This window comes from Melospiza melodia, chromosome 21, assembly GCF_035770615.1.
Source record: "Melospiza melodia melodia isolate bMelMel2 chromosome 21, bMelMel2.pri, whole genome shotgun sequence".
Classification (NCBI taxonomy): domain Eukaryota; kingdom Metazoa; phylum Chordata; class Aves; order Passeriformes; family Passerellidae; genus Melospiza; species Melospiza melodia.
Genome location: NC_086214.1, coordinates 3,562,495 through 3,583,654, shown reverse-complemented (window position 1 = coordinate 3,583,654; position 21,160 = coordinate 3,562,495). Strand labels below are relative to the sequence as shown.

Below are 21,160 nucleotides of genomic sequence, written 5' to 3'. Positions count from 1 at the left end.
GGGTGATAGTGCACTGCTTGGTTTTTTCTGTTTTCATAGGAAATTTGATTCCCAATGTGTGGGAATCACAGTTTCATTGTTTCCTGGAACTTGGTGATCTGCTTTTAAATGTAAGGTAATGTGACAGAATGGTTTGGGTTGGAAGAGACCTTGCTTACCATCTTGGTCTACCCCCTGCCATGGCAGGGACGCCTCCCACTGTCCCAGGCTGCTCCCAACATCCAACCTGGCCTTGGGCACTGCCAGGGCTCCAGGGGCAGCCCCAGCTGCTCTGGGCACCCTGTGCCAGGGCCTGCCCACCCTCACAGGGAACAATTCCTAATTCCCAACATCCCATCCTGGCAGTGGGAAACCATTCCCTGTGTCCTGTCCCTCCATGCCTTGTTCAGCTCTCCTGGAGCCTCCTCAGGCTCTGCAAGGGGCTCTGAGCTCTCCCTGCCTGGCTCCAGCCCTGGAGCAGCTCCATGGCCCCAGAAAGATAAGAATCAAATGCAGAGATCTATTGCACAAGACTGGAGTCCCTTCTGACCTGCCATGCCTTTCTGCTGTCCTTTCCTGTCAAGCGCATGGTGGGATGTGAGAGATGATCTGAAAGGCCAAGGATAACAATTCCAGCCTGGCACTGCAGGGTGGGAGCAGCTGCCTCACTGTGGGAATCACATCTCAGCAATGACTCCTCCATGCTGGCATTCAGCTTGGCCTTGTGATGTGTGTTTGACACCCATCAAACCTGACTGAATTATGGGCTGGGAAGGAAATCCCTGAGCAAAGGAAAGCCTTGGGCAGGTATTCAGGGCTCTTCTGTAGCCAACACAATTCCTGAGTGGTGGAAGGAGGGGGATTCCCAGCTGGGATGTGTTGTGTGAGATGTTTAGATAATCTCCAATTGCACATTTGTTGGCATTTGTATTTCACCTGAGGAGAAGAAAGGTTAAAATTAATGGTGGCAAAATTTATGGAAGACTTTGAGCATTCCAGGAGTTCTGACGTGCTACAGGGAACTGGCAGAAGTCAGGTTGGGTTGGTGAGCTCTGAGCCATCCTTAACCCACACTGAAATACTGAAGATCCTGTTTAAAATGTTGTATTTAAAAACATTGGGACACACATGCAGATTTCTGTGCTGTTTCACAGAATCCCAGAATGGTTTGGGTGGGAAGGGGCCTAAAGCCCATCCCACCCCCTGCCATGGGCAGGGACACCTTCCACTATCCCGGGTTGCTCCAAGCCCCATCCAGCCTGGCCTTGGGCACTGCCAGGGATGGGGGCAGTGGGAGGCTGCTCAGGCACAGGAGTGCCCAGGGCTCAGCCCATCCTTGGTCCCAGCGTTTTATTGTAGATAATTCCATCCCCTCTGGGGGGCTGAAGAGCAAAACAGAGGCAAAATGTGGGCAGATGAGAGAGATGTTGGATCAGTCTCCAACTGATCTTGGAGACACCTGAAAGCTTTGAGGAAGGGTCTCTTCCTCCATGGAGTTCCCAGGATCACTTGTGGGAGCATCTGGTCCTGTTGGAAAAGATCTTGGAGCAGGACCTTGTTCAAGTCTTGCTGCTTGGCTTTCCTCTTCCTACAGATGGCCCCCTGTGACCTCCCTCAAGCAGGGCAAAGCTGGCAGAAGGACTTGCTGGTTTTTCCTGGTACTTGGGGTGCTTGCATCCTGCCCCACCTCCCAGGCAGGACCCAATGGGTTTTAGAGGTGTTTTCCTCCCAGGACCACAGTGATCTTCTCCAAACACTCAAGTTCCCTGTGAAGGATCTTCCCCAGGTCCTTGAACCACAATGACCAAGCCTGTCTTCCTTCAGCTCCCTCCTGTGTTCCCCCAAAGTGGGGGCTTTGTGCTTGGGGGGCACAGGCTCTTGTAGGCTTATGTGACAAGTCCTGGGTGCTGTGTGAGTGAGTGACCAAAAGGATTTGGTGGCTCCCCCTGATGCTGAATCTGGTTTCCAGCAGCTCCTGGAAAGGGCACAAAGCAGAGGTTGGCAGGGATAGGGAGAGACTGGGCACTGGCCTCGGGGGGCTTGATCTTTTTTCCCCTCTGTGTTCACACTGAAGTACCATTCCTGTAAATTAAATTTCTTAACTAAATTCGTGTAAGCTAAACTTCTGCTCTGGGTTGTCTCCTCTTTGGTGCAGGTGAGGCTGTTGCTGTGGAAGAACAAGAAGAGACTGAGCTGTGATTGAACCAGGAGGGTTTGGACGGTGTCTGAGGATGGTGAGTCCATGTCCTATTTCATCTCTACAGGATGGACATTGAGGAGTGGGAAGGGTCTGGAGCCCAGGAGAGGCTGAGGGAGCTGGGCAGGGGCTCAGCCTGGAGCAGAGGAGGCTCAGAGGGGCCCTTGTGGCTCTGCACAGCTCCTGACAGGAGGGCACAGCCGGGGGGGTCGGGCTGTGCTCCAGGGAACAGGGACAGGAGCAGAGGGAACGGCCTCAGGCTGGGCCAGGGCAGCTCAGGGGGGATTTTGGGGAAATTTCTCACTGGAAGGGTTGTCCAGCCCTGGCACAGCTGCCCAGGGCAGTGTCAGTGTCTCTGACTGGAGGGGTTTAACAGCCCTGTGCATGTGGCACTTGAGGACATGGGGCACTGGTGGCCTTGGCAGTGCTTTGGGGATGGTTGGACTCACTGATCTTAGAGAGCTTTTCCAGCCCTAATGATTTCATGGGTCTGGTCTGCCTCTGTCCTCTCTGGGTGGCCTTGTTCTTTGTGTGTCCAAATCTTGTACTGCTCCTAAATGTAGGAGAAGAAATACAAGAATGGGCAAGATGAGTGCAACAGTATTGTGTATTATATACAATAATATAATAGAGGGGATTTATCACTGTCATCAAGATGCTGTTAACAGGAAAAATTTATTCCTAAATCTCTTATTGGAATATATTGGGAAAAAAAAGTAAGACTGAAACCCCCTTCTGTCTCCCTGTACTACTGACATAGTCATCCAGTTTTTATGGCTTACTGATTTATTTTTCCTTTAAAACTTACTGCTGGGGTTTCTCATTGTGTTCCTCTCTCGCCTCTCAGTGAAGGATTTCACACCATGTTAATAACAGCTCTGGTGCCACCAAAGAAGCAGAAATTTCACAAGAATTAGTCACAGAAAAATGTGGTAGCAAAGAATCTGAACCACAGCCAAAGCAGCCAGATTGCTGATAAACTTGGATAAAGGGCCTCTAATACCACCAGCAAGAAATAACCCAAAATACAAGGGATCTGCTGGGAGGAAAAAGCTGGAGACTGGGAATGCTGAAAGATGTGCTGGGAGTGTCCTGAGGAGGGTGGTTTGAAGAGGGGTGATCTGCATGTGGGCTGTGGGTGGGCAGAGCCTGAACTTGCTGCAGTGACACAGACAGCACCAGCTTTGTGTTGGTATGGGGTGCTGAGGAGAACTGCAGAGACAGACAAAGGGCTGGAAATTCACACTGAGGACAGGAAAATTTAGGTTAAACACATTAGAAAAAAAAAATAGATAAAAATCTGACAGAGTGCTTGAGGAAATGGTGACGTGTCCTGAGGGATTGTCCTGGATGTATTTTGCTAACAACTGGAATAGGAAAGGAAACGTGCTCTCTGCCTGAGTTAAGCTCTCAGCTCTAGTAGCTACACACTCAGCATTTTTGCTGCAGCCCCTGTGCTCATGCTCCCTGGTGCTGCCTCAAGATCTCCTGTGCTTCTGCTGGGAGAGCTGATCCCCACACTGCACGGTGAGGAACTTAGTCTGGGCTGGGGAGGTGAAAGTCCTCATCTGTCAGAACCTGAGAAAGGCCTCACACTTCAGCTTGGAGCTGCCCTGGTGTCACCTTGGAGACCTGAAACCCAATGTGAGGTGAGAGGGATGCAGGTGTAACCAGATATGAATGAAAAAAGGGGAATAAACACATGGAAAATGCATCAGAAATCTCCCCAGGAAACACGGAGAGGCCAGGCCGAGTGCCCTGAGGGCAAGGCTGGTCAGACAGCTGAGTGACAGGGCCCAGTGAATGCTGCAGGGGTTTGTGACTCAGCTGTGTGCCCTCACCTGGCAGGACCTGCAGCTCAGGGCCTTGGTAATGCAGAAACTATTTATTGATGTTTTATGAGCCCTTGGTAGGTTTTCCTTCCATGAAATCATCAGGCTTTTAAAAACCAGGTGAATATTTTCAGCTGTGTCAGAGTTGTGCTGCCGAGCACCTCTTGCTTTGTTTTGGAACCAGCCCCGTCTTGTTTTGGCTGGTTTTGTATTGGGAATAACAATAAAGTGTGGTGCTGCCTGTGAGCATCTCCTCCCCTTTTGCAGATCTCCACACATTCCCCATAGATATCTGAAGAGCCTTTTAAATTCATTGTAGCAAAGCCATCTTTAGTTCTCATCACCCCTCCCTTGACCTGTGGTTTTTTGGGGTTTTTTTGGGGTTTGGAGTTTTTTTGGGGACAGGGGTTGGGTTTGGTTTGCTCGATTGGATTTTTGTTGTTTTTCTTGTTGGTTTTTTGTTGGGGTTTTTTGTTTGGTTTTTTGAGTGCAGAGACTGGAATTTTGGATTTACTAAAACATGAAAGCTTTGCTTTTCCCTGAACTCCTTTCTTGTGTCTGGACACACCTTACCCTGACCTGGCCCTGCCCACCCTTAGGTGTAATCATTGTTTGATTTCTTCTGCATGAAAGGGTTTCCTTATGTCATGGTTTGTGTCATGGTTTGCCAGTGCCCCCATGAGAATACCTTCTCCCTGGTGTCTGCTGTGAGATGTGACCAGGAATAAGCAAAGCAGGCTCCTACTTAGAAATAAAGAAAACTTTATTAACTAAACTACAAGAAAAGAAAAAAAAAAAAACACACAGGGAAAATGAGAACCTTATTAAAATCTGAACACCTGTTGGTGGCCACAGCATATCCAAAAACAAAACCTACTTCCTGTCAATGTCTCAAACCATGCCACCTTATCAATACCCTAAGATAACTTTACAGTTTCAAAGGATCTTCTGAGAAGGTTGGTTTTGTTTTTTTAAATATTTCATTAAAATGCCCCTGTGATTTTTTGAAAATTATTTTTTCATTTTGGAAAAAATAAACCAACCACCAAAAGCCCCTCCCATTTCACCCACTGTTTTGGGAAGAGACCATGGGCTTTTTGTCTCCCATGGCAAGGGAGAGAAAGCGACTTGTAATTGCAAGCTGTAGAAATAAGCACTTACCTTCAGCCCCTACCTGAGCTTCTGCCAGCAGCTGAAGGCAGAGAGCTGATGGAAACTCCTGAGAGCCTCCTTGGAGTCCCTCTGTGACCTCTCCAGGGGGCTGTGGCTCCTCAGTCAGTCCACACTGAGTGCTGCCTTAATTCCCTGTGCTCAGGGCAGGCTCAGGCCACAGCACCAGGGTCCTGTGGTTAGCAAGGGCAGGCCCAGAAGCTTTGCCCTTACTCAGCAGCACCCCAGATGTGCCTCATCACCTGTTCTTCCCTTTCTGCTGCTCCACATTCGTGGTCTAGTGTTAACAGCTTGGATTGCATAACTCTTCCCACTTTTCCCCAAAACCAGCTGCTGATGGGGATGACCTTGAAGACAGAGATCAGGTTTAATCCTGATCTCTGGCTAATGGAGCCCCAACAAGCACTTAGTACCTTAATCCATTACTGAAAAGGAATCTGGCAGGTGGGTTGGTGCAGGTGCTGTGCTGGCACTCAGTGCCCAGCTCCCAGAGCAGCATTCCCTCTCCTGGCTGCTGGGATGCTCCCAGAGCAGCATTCCCTCTCCTGGCTGTGGGGCACTGGCACTGTGTGTGTCTGGTTCTTACCCTGTGGAGGGCCCATGGCTCACCCGAGGGGGGCGTTGGCAGCCCCCCCTCATCCCCTCGTGCTGCTGCATGGAGTTGACAGCCCATGGCTTGTGCCCTTTTATCCCCCTCCTCAAAGGTTTCTTGCTGCATATTCAATTCCATGCTCACCTCTGGGCACCTTTCTGAATGCCAAATGCAGTATTACAGGTCTATAAATTATTCTATCATCCTATCAAGATTAAAAGATGACACCCACCATCCTAGTCCTGATTTATGGGGTATAAAACAGTAACTTCTCTTTGCACAGGTTTAAGGGTTTGTTTATACCTCAGGCTCAGCAGCCTTTCAGTTCACCCACAAACCTCCCTAGCCTTTGAGGAAATTAACTATTTATGTAAGGGGACCTGAAACAAAGATGCCCTTTGTGCGACAGAAGCAGGGGAGGCAGAACAAGAAGTGCCTTTGGCCACAGCTCATCAGTCTCAGCATCAGCTTATGGAGAGAGAGAAATACGTGTCTGAGGGCAGCTCATCTCACCCAATGTAGGCATGTGCCAGGCAGAAAGAGAATAAATTTTAACTTTTAGAATAAGATAAATGATGCAAGTCTCTCCAGTCCCCATCTTGCCTGGAAAAACAGATCTAGATAACCAGTTCCTAGTTTGATCTTCACTGAAAATAAATATTCAGACCTGGAAGGATCTAAAGTAGAGTATCCTGATGGCCCCTGTGCTGCTGGTGCCCTGGCTGTCAGACAGAGCTTCCCTGGCTCCCGCTGACTTCTCATGTCCTGGAATTCCCTTTCCAGGGCAGTCTCCTCCTCCTGCCAATTTTTCTGTCGGTTTTCTCCAGCTGGAGGCAGATCAGGGCAGTCTGTGCAGTGGATGTGCTACCAGGGACAGGGCTGTGCATGCACATTCCTGCCAGCCCTTGCCTTCCCTCCCCTCCATCTGCAGGATGATGGCCTGTGCTGGGGTGAGAAGAGCCCACCCTTAATCTATAGAAGTGGTGGGTGTGGTGCCTTCTAAGGAGAGAGCAATTTTATTTGTGGTGCCAAAAAGAGGATAAAGCTACGCCAGGGCTGGGAAGGGTGTACATGTCTGTGGAAGGCTGAGTCAGGTGTGCTGGCAGCTCCCTGCAGTGAATGGGACCAGTTTTTCTCTTAAAATCATGGAATGGTTTGGGTTAGAAGGGACCTGGCCCGGTGGGAATTAGCTGCTCCCTGGCCCCCACTTTCTTGCAGAAAGCTGGAGCAGCCACTGGCAAAATGATTCATTTCAGGATGCTGACTGGCTCCAGACCACAAGAGAGATTTCAGCATCCTGATGCCTATCCCATGCTCCAATGCAGATTCCTTGGGCAAGTGGGAGCAGATGTTCCCTGTGAACCCTGTGCATGTAGGTGTGTCTCCATGAGGAATATCCTCTCCTTTGGAGGCTGCAGGATGGCCCCTTGAGTGCCAGTCCTATCTTTGCCAAGCACTGTATCATCTCCAAGCCTCTGAATCCCTTTTGGGACCTTCAGGAGAAGGCTGCAAGCTGTTTACCTGCAGCGTGGACCCAGGGATGTCTGGAGGGGTGGGAGGAGCAGCACAGGAACAGTGGGCATTGCTATGGGAGAGAAAAGGGGCAAATCACTTCCAGCTGCCCTTAAGAACATGCTGCCCACATAATATTCAGCTCCTCTTCCTCAGAACTGAGAAACACTTGTAAGGGTGGTTGGGAGATGATGAAGGAGATTTCTCTCTCTGCCTACATGAACACACACACACTGAGAACACTCAGAGGAGCCCAGTTCTGTGAAATAACCTTCTCTTCCTCTGTGGCAGTGGAGAAGAGAGCCCAGCTGGGGTGGCATTTAGGAATTCCCTCTGGCTAAGCCAGCTAAGCAGTCTGGAGCACTGTGCAGTCCTGTGCTGGGCTGCCCAGCACCACTCCTGCCTTTGCCTGGGTCACTGGAGGGAAAGGAGGGCAGGTATTTTGGGAACTCTTGAAGGAAGTGAAAGCAGAGTCTGAATCAAGTTCCTCTTGAAAGTCTGTGAAGCCACTGAACTTCAGAACAAAGTTTCTGCTCTGCAGCAGGCTCAGTGCTTGGGCAGAAGTTTCTAAGTCGTGTGTGAGTCTTTTTCTGATACTAAAAGTGCAGAAATATTTCAGTGAAAGCAGAAGTTCTATTTGTGGACGTTCAGGTCAGCTTTGGTTGGAAATTCAGAGTACTGATCTGACGAGCAGCCCTTTAACTCTGCACAGCTGCAGCTTAGGGAGGTTACAATGCAAACAATTCCTGTGCCAGGCCCTGAACTTACCCCTAAAAATCTTACTGTTGGTTGGAGCAAACCTCTTACCTACCTTGTCAGTGATTTTGTGTGTTACAGACTGGTCTTGTGCTGTGTGTGCTCACACTCTGCCCAAGAGACTCCCGGACTTCAGCTGTTCCCCGAATGTGCTGCGTTGCTTTTCCCCTGATATATGTCAAAACCCCAATAATATTGGCTTTACAGTGTTTCTAGCCACACTTTCTCTCTAGTATAAACAGTTCCTTCAGCTTTAGCTGCTCTGTCTTCTCTCAGCATTCCCTCCAGTGACCAGGCAAAGGTCACCTGCAGGGAGCAGGGCACCTCGCCTGCCACTCACTTTTGGCCAAGACAAATCTGTAACCTCATCCATAACCTTCTGTCCTTAGGTGTAATCCTCTGTTTGTGTCCATAACCCTCTGTTCTTGTGTTCCGGTTTGTGAGTGCTGGCTGGTTCAGGTGCCCCGAGGATGAGCAATGCCTACCACCCACCCTCTGTGCTCCGTGTAAATGGTGGAGTGGGGCAACACAAGGGTGAGATGGGATTTCATGGCTTATCTGCAGCTGTGGCTGTGTGTTCCTCTAAGTCTTTAATCCTAAGTAGTGAAACTAGTGTAACCATGTGAGTCTGTGGGATTGTTTTGTCAGCAAGGGAGCTCATGGAACTGAATTTTGCTCTGCAAGGGACAGTGGGCAGCACGTCTGGGTGTCACAAAGCTGTCCCTTTAGCCAAGGCAGCTTTGAGTAATCTAATCTTGAACAATTTTGCAGAGAAATGCTGAAGTCTTTTATCTGATTTGAGAAAAGCTCTCTGAGATCCCATTGGTATTGCTGGGGAGAGCTGTCTGTGGTGTCTGTGGGGCAAACACATCTAAGAGGAGCTCAGTGGCTACAGGCTATGCTCTGTTTGGATTTGTGTTTTGGGAGCAAAAAGTTGATGTGATTTGAGCCAGATAGTGGGGCCTTTGAGGACTGATGAAGGATCAGGTTTTAATTTTGCGTTTTAACAGAGATTCTCCCTCTGGCTCAGTGGTGGGGGCAGAGCAGCAGCTGATGGTAGAAATGGATATGGGTTTGCCCAAGAAGCTGCTTCTGTGGCTCCTGAGATGGACTGGGACCTGGGAGCTGTTTGCTCCTGGGCTTGATGAACAGCAGGTAGTGAAAGTGAGCTCGTAGGCAGGGGGCTGGTGTGGGGAGGTGGGTGCTCAACCACAGCATTTCCTATGCCCATGGCCTTACCCTGTGTCTGTGAGCATTTCTGACGGGAGCTGGGGAAACTTCACATGGGAGCTAAGTGTCCAAGTGGTCAGCAAGAGGAGCCTTGTCCACTCCAGAGCACAGGCTCCAGCACACAGGTGCTGGTGGGAGCCAGGCACATCTGACTAGTCTCTGTGCACATGAAGCTCCTGGAACAGAGGACTTACAGTCTTGGGAGCGTTGAGTGGTGAGATGCAGCAGGCAGCCCCTTTATCCTCATCTCCCGCTTCAGGCACGGAGGGCTGCTGGAGGAGAGCAGGCTCAGGGGTGCAGGGGCACATCCTGGCTGAGCTTCTGGGAGCAGGGCCGGGGCTGAGGGCTTGGCATTGGAGTGCAGGGCTGCGGGCAGAGGGGTCAGTGCTGGTGCCGAGGCCTTGGGGCCAAGGGCTTGATGCTGGGGTGGAGGGGTCGGCACAGGGCTGAAGGGCTCAGGGCAGAGGGCTTGATGCCAGAGTAGAGGGCTCGGAGCAGAGGGCGCAGGGCTGGAGCAGAGGGCTTGGAGCAGAGGGCATGGGGCTGGGGCAGAGGGTGTAGGGCTGGGGCAGAGGGCTCGGAGCAGAGGCCTCAGTGCTGCTGTGGAGGCGTTGGTGTGGGGTCAGCGGGCTCGGGGCAGAAGGCTCCGTGCCGGGATGCCAGGGTGGAGGGCTTAGGGCAGAGGGCGCGGTGCCGGGGCACGAAGCAGCCCTCCCGCTATTGTTCCCGGCCCTCCCGGTGCCGCCATCCGTGCGGCACGAGGCAGGCGCCGGCGGGAGCAGCGCCATGGGCCGGGAATTCCCGCCGTGGAACGGGCAGCGCCCGCGATCCCGCCGCCCGCTCCATTTTCTGTCTCGCCCGTCACGGAGACGCTCAGATGGCAGAGCCGCGCTCGGCGGCCCTGGGAGGGAGGTGGAGTCTGCCCGTCCTCCGCCCGCCCTCCCTCCATTGTCGGCGGCGGCACCGGCACCTGCTCGGGCCGCCGGCGGCCGGGATGCTCCTGCCCTTCCCGGCGGAGCGGGGACGCTGCCGCAGTGCCGGGGCCGCAGCTCGCAGCCGGAGGGAGGAGATGCTGCTTGTGCTTGCCTGGCCCTGCTGCCGTCTCGGAAAATGAACATGAGTCTGCCAGGCCGCGTCTCCTGCTCCATGCTCAACTGCTTTGTAAGTGCTGCTTTTTATTCCCCTTCTCTCCTCCATGGAAGCGGGGCCATAAGCCAGCTGCGCTCTCCAGCTCACATGCCGGTGGAGGCATCCTCTGCATCTGTCCGGGGGGAAGGGGGATCCCCTTCCCCTGCTCCCACATGCCGCCGGAGGACACCGTGGGCCGTCCCCGCTGCCCTGGCCGGGCCCAAGGGCACAGCCGTGCCCGGCGCCGCGGGCTGAGCCCCGGCAGGCCCTGGCCGCTCTGCTGGGCCCCGCAGGCTCCGCGCCCTGCCTGGAGCTGGGGAATTACCGTGCGAGAGCGGCCGAGCCCCGGGAGCCCCGCGCCCCCTCCCTGGCCGCGGCTGTGCGGGACCCCTCCGGTGCGGTGCTGAGCTGAGCTGAGGGCTCCTGCACACGGTGCGGTGCTGAGCTGAGGGGTCCTGCACTCGGCACCTTTAATACCTTCAGCGAGGGGGGGTTCCCTGCTCTGACCCTTCCTGCAGACCCACCCTCCACCCCTCAGGGCACTCCTGGCCAGATGGGCTCCGAGGGCTTGTGAAGAGCGCAGGGCGCTGCCCCCCGCCCTGCCGGTGCCGGGGATGGGGCTGTGGCGGGAGGGGATTCTCGGCCTCCGCCTGCCCTGTGCTGCAGGCGCGGAGGGACTCAAGGACACCCAGGCGGGGGGAGAGCTCGGGCCGCCCTGTTCCAGTTCCTGCTGCTCCCTGGGATTTCTCTGCGAACTGCAAAGTGAGGATGCGAGAGGATCTCTGCTTCCCGGCTGCTGCACCGGCACATGGGCATACACCTTCCCTTTGTGCTCCCCTGAGCTGGTGCCTCAGCCTTGGAGGGAGCCACTGGCAGGAGGGCCCCGGGCCCCCCGTGGTCTCCAGTGAGCATTGGCTGCTGCTGGAGCTGGTGCTGTGCCCTGTGTTCCTCAGAGCGCAGTGACAGGACCAGTGCCTTTCCCTCATGCTGAGTTTTGTGAAGGCTCTAACAGCATGTTACATGTGTGCAGGTCCCTTGGATGTGAGGTGGGAGGGGTCTGGCTGGCCCTGTCTGAGGTCCAGGGAGCGCCTCAGGCCAGGCTCTTCCTGCAGGCACTGAGGTTTCAGGCCCTGTCAGAAACACAAGAGAATTCAGCATAATTTGAAATATTCCTGAGCCAGAAGGATTGGGATCTCCTTTTTTCAGGTTGAAATTGGGATTCTGGCTTAGGTGACATACCCAGAAAGATTTTTTATTATTCATTTTAAAATATTACTCAGTGCTTACAGAACACAGTGTTTCCTGGTAAATGGTAAAGCCTAGAGCTAGAGAGCAAGCAGCCTTCTGAAGAAAACCTTCCCACACCAAATCCATGTGGAATTAGCAGCATCCTGGACTCCCAGCAATGAGCATCTGCAGCTGAATGTCTGGGTGCCACTCCTTTGGCAGCAGTTCATTGATGTGACAGGGCCTGGGTGAGGGCTGGTGAAAATTGTTACCAATAGTTCACACCAGAGCTCAAGGAGCATTGGGACAATGCTCTGAGACACGTGGTGGGATTTGGGGTGTCCTGTGCAGGGCCAGGAGTGGGAATTGATGATCCTTATTCTTTCCAGCTCAATATACTCTGATTGTATCAGTGCATGGAGATTCTCGTGTTCCAAACTGAGACATACTCTCCACTTGTCAAGGATGGGATGTGCAGGTTCTGTGTGACCATCCTGAAGCCTCTGTGGGTTTTTTTGGGTGTCCATCCGAACAGGCTGGACATATCCACCTGCCCTGGCCTTGGTGCTGGCACCAATCAGTAGTGCCTGTAGTGAATTATGTGTACTGGGGTGCAGCTGTTATAGGATTTTAGGTTGTTCACAGTTGTATCTTCTCCTGCAGAAGATTCAGGCTCTTCCCAGACTTCTTTGGTGTGAGAGTGAAAAGAAAACTCCTAAAGCAAAGCAGTCCTTAAGAGGAGGAAGAGTAGGCTGACACTGGCCTGTGGATGGACACCCTCTGTGTCATGGTGTGTCTGCTCTGGTGCCACGTAACGGGAACAGCTGATGTGACAAGTTACTGTCACATCAGTCCCCCGTGGCCAAGGTGTGTCTGCTTGGCTTTCCAAACACCACTCAGCTGGAAGAGGTGGCACTTGGAGGCTTCAGCGTTTCACTGTGCTGTGGGCACTCTGAACTGCTGGGGCCTGGAGGAAGAACAGGCATTCCCATGCACAGGTACCCCCAAGCTCCTGGGCTGCCAAGAGTATCCAGCAGCTTCAATTTTTGGCTTTCACGGCGTGTTCTGGCCAAGGCTGGCTCACTGTGTGCTCTGTTTGCAATGCAGGGTGAGGAAGGCCCTCCCAGTTTGGAGTACATCCAGGCCAAGGACTTGTTCCCCCCGAAGGAGCTCATAAAGGAGGAGGAGTCACTGCAGGTAAGGAAGTAAAAACACCCAAACAGCTCTGGGATGTGGCAGGCTGGGCCCTGCAGAGCAGCTCTGCAGCCCAGCACGTCCTGGAGGCCCCGGGCTGGGGGCACACTCGGGGCAGCAGCTCCCTGTGCGTGGGGGCCAGGCCGGCTGTTCCCTGGCCCTGGCCCTGGCTGCCCTGCCCTGGCAGGATGCAGCTGGAGCTGCTGCAGTGCACAGCCGGCCCTGGCATTCCCTGGGGGAGGTGCTGCTGCCTGCCCTTGCCCTGCAGCGTGCATCCAGGGAGATTCTGGAACAGGGAGCCGTGCTCTGTGCAGCTGCACTGCCTGCTCTCCCCTCGAGCACCTTGCCCCTGGCGTTTTCCTGCTGCATGGTGGCTGGAAGAAGGAACCTCCATATGGTGCCAGCCTCCTGCTGCAGAGAGCCCTGGGAAGAGCCCTGGGTGCTGTTGCTGCTGTGCAGCAAGGGCAGCATTCCCTCCTGGGAATTGGTGCTTCCTTTAACATCCTCTGGTGCTCACCGTCCTGGGGCTGGAGCCAGGCTCACCTTGTTCTTGCTGCTGCAGTGCTTTGAGTTTGTTCTGAGACTGTCGCTGCCTTGGCAAACAATGCTGGGGAAAAGGACTGAGAGCTGTTGGCTTGAAGGAACAGCTGCAGGCTGGGGGGTTGTGCAGGGTCAGGCCTGCAGGGCTTTGGGGGTGAAGCTGCTGAGGCGACTCTGAGCTGAGACTTCTGGAGAAGAGCACACTCTGCCTTAGTTTGCTGTTTGGAGAAGTAAAGTTCTACCCTCCCAAGAGTAATTTGCCTTCAGTAAATTGTTAATTTATTGTAAAGCAGAGTGTTCTAGACCAGCTTGGATGGGACTTGGCACCTGGCCCAGTGGAAGGTGTCCCTGCCCATGGCAGGACGTGGAACTGGATGAGCTTGGGTTGGGATTTCACTCCCAGCCCAAACCATTCCGGGATCCTGTGGCTCTAGAGGGATGCCATCAGTTGATAACAAGCTGTACTGGGGCACCTTCTGGTTTATTCCAGGATTTCCCTCCCTTACCAGCCCCTTCCTGTTCTGTCTCCTTCTGTTGCTGTGTGAAAGAGCCACGTTAGCAGGAGAGACACATGCCAGATAAAAACAGCTCTGGCAAGCCTGCAGAAATCAACTGCAGAAATAAAGAGAGGATATTCTCTTAGGCAAATAATTAATATTTTTCAAGAGTGTTCGGACAGATGCCAGGCCAGGGTGGTTATTTTTGTACAAAGAAAGGAGAAGTTGTTAGTACACTTGTCACTTGAAGTTTGAAATTCAGGTTTCTATACCCAAGCCATAGAAACAACTTCAAAATAAAGAGAAGGTGGTCTGGCTTGTACTGGTTACAGTGTAATGGATTGTGTCATCAGCTGCCCTGTCTGGAAGGTTTCAGCTCTGGCTGAAATGATTAATTGTCGTGACATTTTGTGCATAATTGGGTACCAACATCACCTGGTGTAGGTGGCATTCAGGGAGCAGGAGGAACCTGATTAGCTAAGGACAAAGAGGCCTGGTGAGTTTTAGGCTGTTCTGCCTTCTTTTTTTTTTTTTTAATATAAAAAAAGTCAAACTTGACTGTCTGCCAGGATCCCGTGTTTTAAAAACAACTATGACGTGTCCAGACTGATGGGGAAAAACAGATACTTGATTATGGAGGTAACTTTAATGAAGCTTTCTTGCAGTTTAATCAGGACAAGCTTCCTCAGTCATATAAATAACTATACACAGAATCCCTGAGAGCCTTGTTAGCAGAAACTGGGTACAGCTTTGGTTCATTTGTTTACCTGGATGGTACTACTGAGTCTCACAGGGCATCTGAGGGCACCCCATGTTTAAATGGCACAGCAGGATCACATAAGTGACACTGCCCTGGGACAGAATCCCAGAATCACTGAGGCTGGGAAAGACCCCCAAGACCATCATGTCCAACCTGTGGCTGATCCCCACATTGTCACCCCGCCCAGAGCACTGAGTGCCACATCCAGTTGTTCCTTGGACACCTCCAGGGATGGTGACAGCACCACCTCCCTGGGCAGCCCCTTGCAGTGCTTCCCCATGCAGCTGGCCTCTTTCAGGAGCTGTGCAGAGCACTGCCCTCTTCTCTCTGAGCTGTCCTGCCGTCATGTCCCTCTCCACGCCTCTTGTGCCAGGGCTGGTTTCCCCTCTCTGAAGAGCAGTTGTCCCTCTGTGCCCCGGCCCCCCTCGCTGCCAGGTGTGCCTGGCACACAGGTGATCCTTCAGGAGCTGCTGCTGGCTCCGTGTGCGGGGCTGGGCAGCGGTGCCCGTGCTGTCTGTCCTGCTCTCAGGGCATGGGGGGCACTTGGGAGATGCACTGTGGAGGCAGGGGGAAGAGTGGCTCTGGGAATTCAGTGCACAAGGTGCCTGTGTGACCTGACTGGTGCTGTCTCCCTTGCAGGTGCCGTTCACTGTGTTGCAGGGTGAAGGGGTGGAGTACCTGGGCCATGCCAACGACGCTGTGATCGCCATCTCCAACTACCGCCTGCATATCAAATTCAAGGACTCTGTGATCAATGTGAGTCTGGCTCTGCCTGCACCATCACCTCTCCCAGGGTTTCAGAGCAGGGAGGGGTGGGAATACCCTGTTCCTGGGGGCTGTGGCACAGGAAGGTGCCTCTTGGAGGATGCCGGGCCTGGGTGTGCTGTTGCTGTTTGGTTACTGTATTTAAGTGTGAGGATGGGGTTTTCCTTTGGATAGTAATTAGGTCTTTCCTTTGGTGTTTTCTTTAAATTCAGGCAATGACTTTGGTGGTTTTAAGGCTGTTGAGGTCTCTTGCAGGCCGATTTTAATGAGACATCTCACCAATGCCGAGTCAGACAGTGGGAGCTTGAGGCTTTCTCTTACTGCCTTGATTTGCTGTCCCTTACTGCAGCTGTTATTTGGCTCGGTTACCTGTGCTTGACTGGATGTGTTTGAGTCAGGAACTGGCCCCAAGTGGGAGATCACCAAGGGAGAGAACAGAAATCAGAATAATAATCATGGAAGAGCTCTGTGCTGACTCATGGAGCTCCATAACCCTGGGAGTGGGATTGTAGTTCACAGAAGCAGCTCGTGACTGGTGGAACTGTCTGCAGCGTGAGGAGCCTGCAGGCACGGCTGCCGGGGCTGCTCTGGCCTGTGGTGTCATGCCCTACATCTTTCCCTCCCTTGCAGGTGCCTTTGAGGATGATGGAAAGTGTGGAGTGTCGGGATATGTTCCAGCTTCACATCATCTGCAAAGACTCCAAAGTGATCAGGTATCTGGTTTATTGCTGTGGTGCAGCTGCTGGTGCTGCAGGCTGGGACCAGCTCTGGTGGCTCCCCCTATGATGCCTTTGGAACTGAGCTGCCCTTGGTCAGGGTTCTAAGGCTTGGGGCCGTGTTCCTTTTCCTGTCTCAGTCCTGGCTGGGTAAATGTCTCCACTAAGGGTGATTTGCCTTTGGGTTTGCAGGTGCCATTTCTCCACCTTCAAGCAGTGCCAGGAGTGGCTGAAGAGGCTGACTCGAGCCATTGCCCGCCCTGCCAAGCCTGAGGACCTCTTTGCATTCGCCTACCACGCCTGGTGCTTGGGGGTGTGTGTGGATGAGGAGGATCAACATGCACATCTCTGCCGTCCTGGTGAGCTCCTGGCCTGGCCCTTCCTGCACTGCAGTTGAGCTCTTGTTCATAAACCCTGTCCAGTTTCAGATTTGCCTCCCTGGGTCATCCTGTGTCTGGCCTAGAGATCCAGCTTGATGGCCATATCCTGCTGGATAAGAAGCATAATTAAAGGAATTAGTAACAAACACAGCAAAAAACTTTCTGAACCAGCAACACAGAAGCAGCTTCTCCCTTTCTCCTTGAGAGAAAACATCCCATACTTAGGTTCTTTAATCACAGTGATAGAGACCTCAGGCAGTCTGTCCTGGAGTGGCAAACAGCATCGGTTTTGAGGCAGCCTAATTATTATGAGCCCATCTGCATCCCCTCACCAACACCCAAAAATGCTGTGACATTGCCAGGATCAGGTCGGTGGAGAGCTCTGGCACATCCTCACACAGGATGAGTCCATGAAGAGAAAATCAAAGCAAATCAAAGCTTTGAGTCCATTAAGAGAAAACCAGAGCAGTGCTGGTGCCCTCGTGTGGACTGGGAGTTTCCCTTCCCTGGAACACAAAGTTTGCTTGCAGTTGCTTTGTCTTATCGATGATGAGGGTGTTTAAAAACAGAATTAAAATGAGTGAGAAACCTGGCTTTAGAGTGAAAAATGAGCTTATCCTAGAGGAGAGCAACAGTAGCCTGAATCAAATGTCCAGAGACAGGTGAGATGGAGGGGTGGGGTTCAGTAATACAGCTATTCCAAGAGAAGCTGATAGAGGAAAGGTAAGCTCTGTCTCCTTACCATACCCCAAACCCCAGCAGAGATATTTGCTGTGTTTCCTTTAGGGAAAGTGTTTAGTGTAAATAAACTCACCGATTCAAGTTGTTGCTGCAGGATATGGTTGAGGTAAAGAGCTTTGCAGTATTTATTTATTAACCAGATTTGACACTGGAGCAACAAAGACATCCAGAATTAGTGAGGCAAGGCTAAAACATGAGAGAGGAAACCTTGAGTCAGCGTCTGAGAGCAGTCTGGAGGAAGGAGCTGCCTCAGGTGGGTGCTCAGTGCTCCTTGCCATAGGGTTCCTGACACCCACTTTGGAAGCTGTCTCTGCCAGATGGGCATAGGTAGGTTAAATTAACCCCCCATACACCCCCTTGACATGGAGAGGCTGTTTATGTGCCCTGAGATTAGACCTGTCTGACTTGACAAAACAAGCAGAACTTGAGCCCGTGAGGGTCAAGTCTTCCTGGCTTCTGAAGCACAATTATTTCTGCCATACAGTTGCCCATGAGTTTCTCCTTGCCAAAAAGCTGCTCCCAGGGCTGGAGCTCCTGTGCTCTAGAGCCAGGCTGAGAGAGCTGGGGGTGTTCACCTGGAGAGGAGAAGGCTCCAGGAGAGCTCAGAGCCCCTGCCAGGGCCTAAAGGGGATTATAAAAAGAGGGAGAGATTTTCTGTAAGGGTGGGTAGTGACAGGACATGGGGGAACAGTGTTAAAGTGACAGAGGGCAAGGTTAGATGGGATGTTAAAAGGAATTCTTGAATCAGGGAATGGAGAGGCCCTGGCACAGGGTGCCCAGAGCAGCTGTGGCTGCCCCTGGATCCCTGGCAGTGCCCAAGGCCAGGCTGGACAGGGACAGTGGAAAGTGTCCCTGCCATGGCAGGGGGTAGAACAGGATAAGCTTCAGGTCCCTGCTGACCCAAACCTTTCTGTGGTTTTGTGCCTCTCTCCAGCCTGTGCCAGTTGCTGTGGAGTTCCACAAACAGATGCAGATTCCTGTGTGCTGTCAGTAACCTCCTGTGCTCTGTTCCCCAGGGGACCACGTGAGGTTCCGCTTTGAGATGGAGCTGGCGAGGATGGGCTTCGACCTGCAGAACGCCTGGCGTGTCTCTGACATCAACAACAACTACAAGTGAGTGTTTGTGTTTCATCACAGCCCCTCCCGCTCTCCTCTTGCCTTCCTTTTCCCTTGGTAATCCCCATGCGGAGCAGTGGGTGAGGCAAACTCCAGCTAATCCTCCTTCCTGGCCTTGACAGCCCCCAGGCTGATCACAGTATGAGCTGGATCCCTTTCCTTTCTGCCTTTCACATCCTGGAATTGGACAGGGAATACAGTCCAAACATCAGAGCTAGCAGGAACTGTAAATGCTGACTCAGGTAGTTTATCATGTGGTGGCTCTTCTTCCTCATGGAAAACATTTGGGAGTCTGCAGGTCCATCCATTGTGGGTTTGTCTTTCTGGTCAGTCCTCCTCTCTAAAATGCTCAGTTTGACATAAGAGCCACAGTTTTCATACACTCAGGCAGATGTTCAGCTCTGTGAGGAGCTGGGGTTAGCCAGTGGAGAGCTGTTGCAGGCTCAGGAGTCTGGGAATGAGCGAGGCTCGTTCAGTCAGAGCAGGAGAAGCTGGAGGGTGATCTGCTCCAGCTGCTGGCAAGGCATTCCCAAAGGGCATGGAGTAAAACTTCTGGCAGTGGCACATGGCAGAGCAAGAGGTGGCAGTCCCAAAGTGCAGCTTGGGAGCATCACAATGCGGAAGGGCAAAGAGCATTCCCTGGGAACATGGTGGTGTGCTGGGCACGTCCCACAGGGGGTTCTCCATCACTGTATGTCACATTTTGGTTGAGCCAGTGTTGAAAGTGTTCCCTGTGGGCATTGGGGTGGAAATCTCTGCAAGGTTTTCCCACTCTCACAGTGGAAGAGACCTTTTGCCACTAATCAGTGTTTCCAGCCTGCCTTCTGTTCTGGCAGGAGCACAGGACTCTTGGAGAAGGGCAGCTGCACTGTTTGCAGCAGGTGGCATTAAGCCAATGGGATTTCAGACTTTGATGGACGTACTCATTTGTGCATTTCCTATAATCCTGTTCTTGAAACCACTGGTATCCCTGAGCCTTTCCTCTCTGTCCCAGCCAGTCCAGACATCCCCATCACCTATGGACTGGACAGTTCTAGGTCACTGGTTTCCTGTGGAGACCATGAGAAATCTCAGACACACTGGACTGTGGAAATCCCAGTTTTGGAGCTTGCTGCCTCTTCTCTTTTCCTGAAGAATCCAGGCCACAAGCACTAAATTTGGGGGGTCATTTCCATTTTACCTCTGCCCTACTGACCACATCGTTGCTTTGGGACTGTTCACATGACTTTGCTGGCATTTACACAGTTTCTCCAAGGTTGTCAAATAAAAGTTGTTGTCCTGAACTCCTCTGTTTTGGAGTGCACAGCCTGTGGGTTCCTGCCCTAGACAGAGTCTCTGTGTGTAGGGTCTTCTTCCCTGCTGGGTCTTGGGGTGTGGTTCCCTCTGACTATTGCAGGAAGTTCAGCTTCCATTGACCATCTGTGCTTTGCTTCATGGCCAATAATCCACAGCCATTAACCACCTTCTCTGAAGACAGGTGTTTGATTTCCAACCAAACCAGGGAAGAAAGGACTTAAAACAAACCTCAGCAAGCTGGGTGTGGGCCTGGCTTTGCTTCCCTCCACCTGCCAAGTTCCTCCCTGGAGATCCTTGCAGGTCCCAGCTTCCTGCAGACATCCCAGGATCTCAGGGGTGGTGCAATTGCCTTGTGCGACTCAAACCAGTTCTCTCTTGCTGCTGGGGGAGTGTGGCTTTAAATCCTGCCCTGCCTTTTGATCATAACCACCTGCCTCTATTCACAGGAATCAGGTTACTTTTTAACTGTTTATAGTCCTTTTATCTTTTATTTCCCTGCATTGGCAAAACAGTGTTGTTAAAGACAGGATACTCCAAGGTAATGGCTTTGTTCCTTGTCTTTCAAGTCTGTTCTGAGATGTCCTTATCTGGGAACTATTATCTCCTTCCTGGCGACAGCCCTCGTAAAGTGAGAGCAATACAAGCTTATAATAACCACTCCTTCAATCTTGATAAAAGTCTACAGTGATAATAAAATTATTACATGGTCTCTCCCTGGCTCTCACATCTTCAAGGGTGTTATACCCAGGGAAATGGGATCACACCAGCATTGCCCATCTGGTCCACACAGGCTCTCTGAGGCAGTTGTTTCATATCAGCCTTAGCACTGGTGTGTTTGGTTCACATGTACTTCCTTCAGAAAAAGGAAAACACCAAAAACACTTTGCCTCCAGTGTTGATGCTCATTTTTAAGTTTCATCTTTTTACAGTTGTGATTTTATTTAACTTTTGAGTTTATGAGGAGAAAGTTTGCCTGGAGTTCTGTTACTGCTTTAGCCAGATGGTGTTTCCTACTGGTCTCTGAGACTGCTCTTAATTCAAATTTTGTCTTTTTTACACTTCTCTATAAATTTTAATAGTATCCATACCATTGGAAAGGGATAATTGCTGTCCCTGCTTGGATTTGCCACAGGAACACGTGGACAGTAAGTCTGTGAGGACTGTTAGTAGCACATGTGTTTGCCTTCTGTGAAACAAGAACTTGGACAAGGCTCTCAGGGACAGGATGGGCTTGTTGGGGTGTCCTGTGCAGGGCCAGGGGCTGGACTCGATCCTCATGGATCCCTTCCAAACCAGAGTATTCATGGTTCCTCTCCCTCATTGTTATCTCTGTGCTAAGAAGGTTCTCCATCGATCCCCATTCACAGGTGCTGATTCCTGTGTTGTTCCTGCTGCCCTCTCCTGCCATCAGACCTCACAGTTCAAGGCTGTTTCCCTTTGTTGTCTGGCTCAGGCTGGTCCTGGGGCTTTCCAGGCCACCCTGCTGCAGGTGGTTTCTTTAGGACTCCCATTGTGGTGAAAGATGATCGTTG

The 21,160-nt window shown here is 52.1% G+C and overlaps 1 protein-coding gene across 6 annotated transcripts in view; it reads left to right on the top strand.

The window, feature by feature from the left end:
* MTMR4 (myotubularin related protein 4) overlaps window positions 1-21,160 on the top strand; it is a 56,938-nt gene that overhangs the window by 18,430 nt on the left and 17,348 nt on the right. For 5 of the 6 annotated variants that reach the window (XM_063174199.1, XM_063174198.1, XM_063174200.1 and 2 more), the window contains 6 exons: window positions 2,135-2,213; window positions 12,731-12,820; window positions 15,254-15,370; window positions 16,010-16,092; window positions 16,288-16,454; window positions 18,233-18,329. In XM_063174199.1, coding sequence (XP_063030269.1) covers window positions 2,211-2,213; window positions 12,731-12,820; window positions 15,254-15,370; window positions 16,010-16,092; window positions 16,288-16,454; window positions 18,233-18,329 — 557 coding nt within the window. In that variant the 5' untranslated portion in view covers window positions 2,135-2,210. Of the gene's footprint in view, window positions 1-2,134; window positions 2,214-10,246; window positions 10,430-12,730; window positions 12,821-15,253; window positions 15,371-16,009; window positions 16,093-16,287; window positions 16,455-18,232; window positions 18,330-21,160 lie in introns of those variants that run through there. The other variant, XM_063174203.1, reaches the window with a different exon arrangement.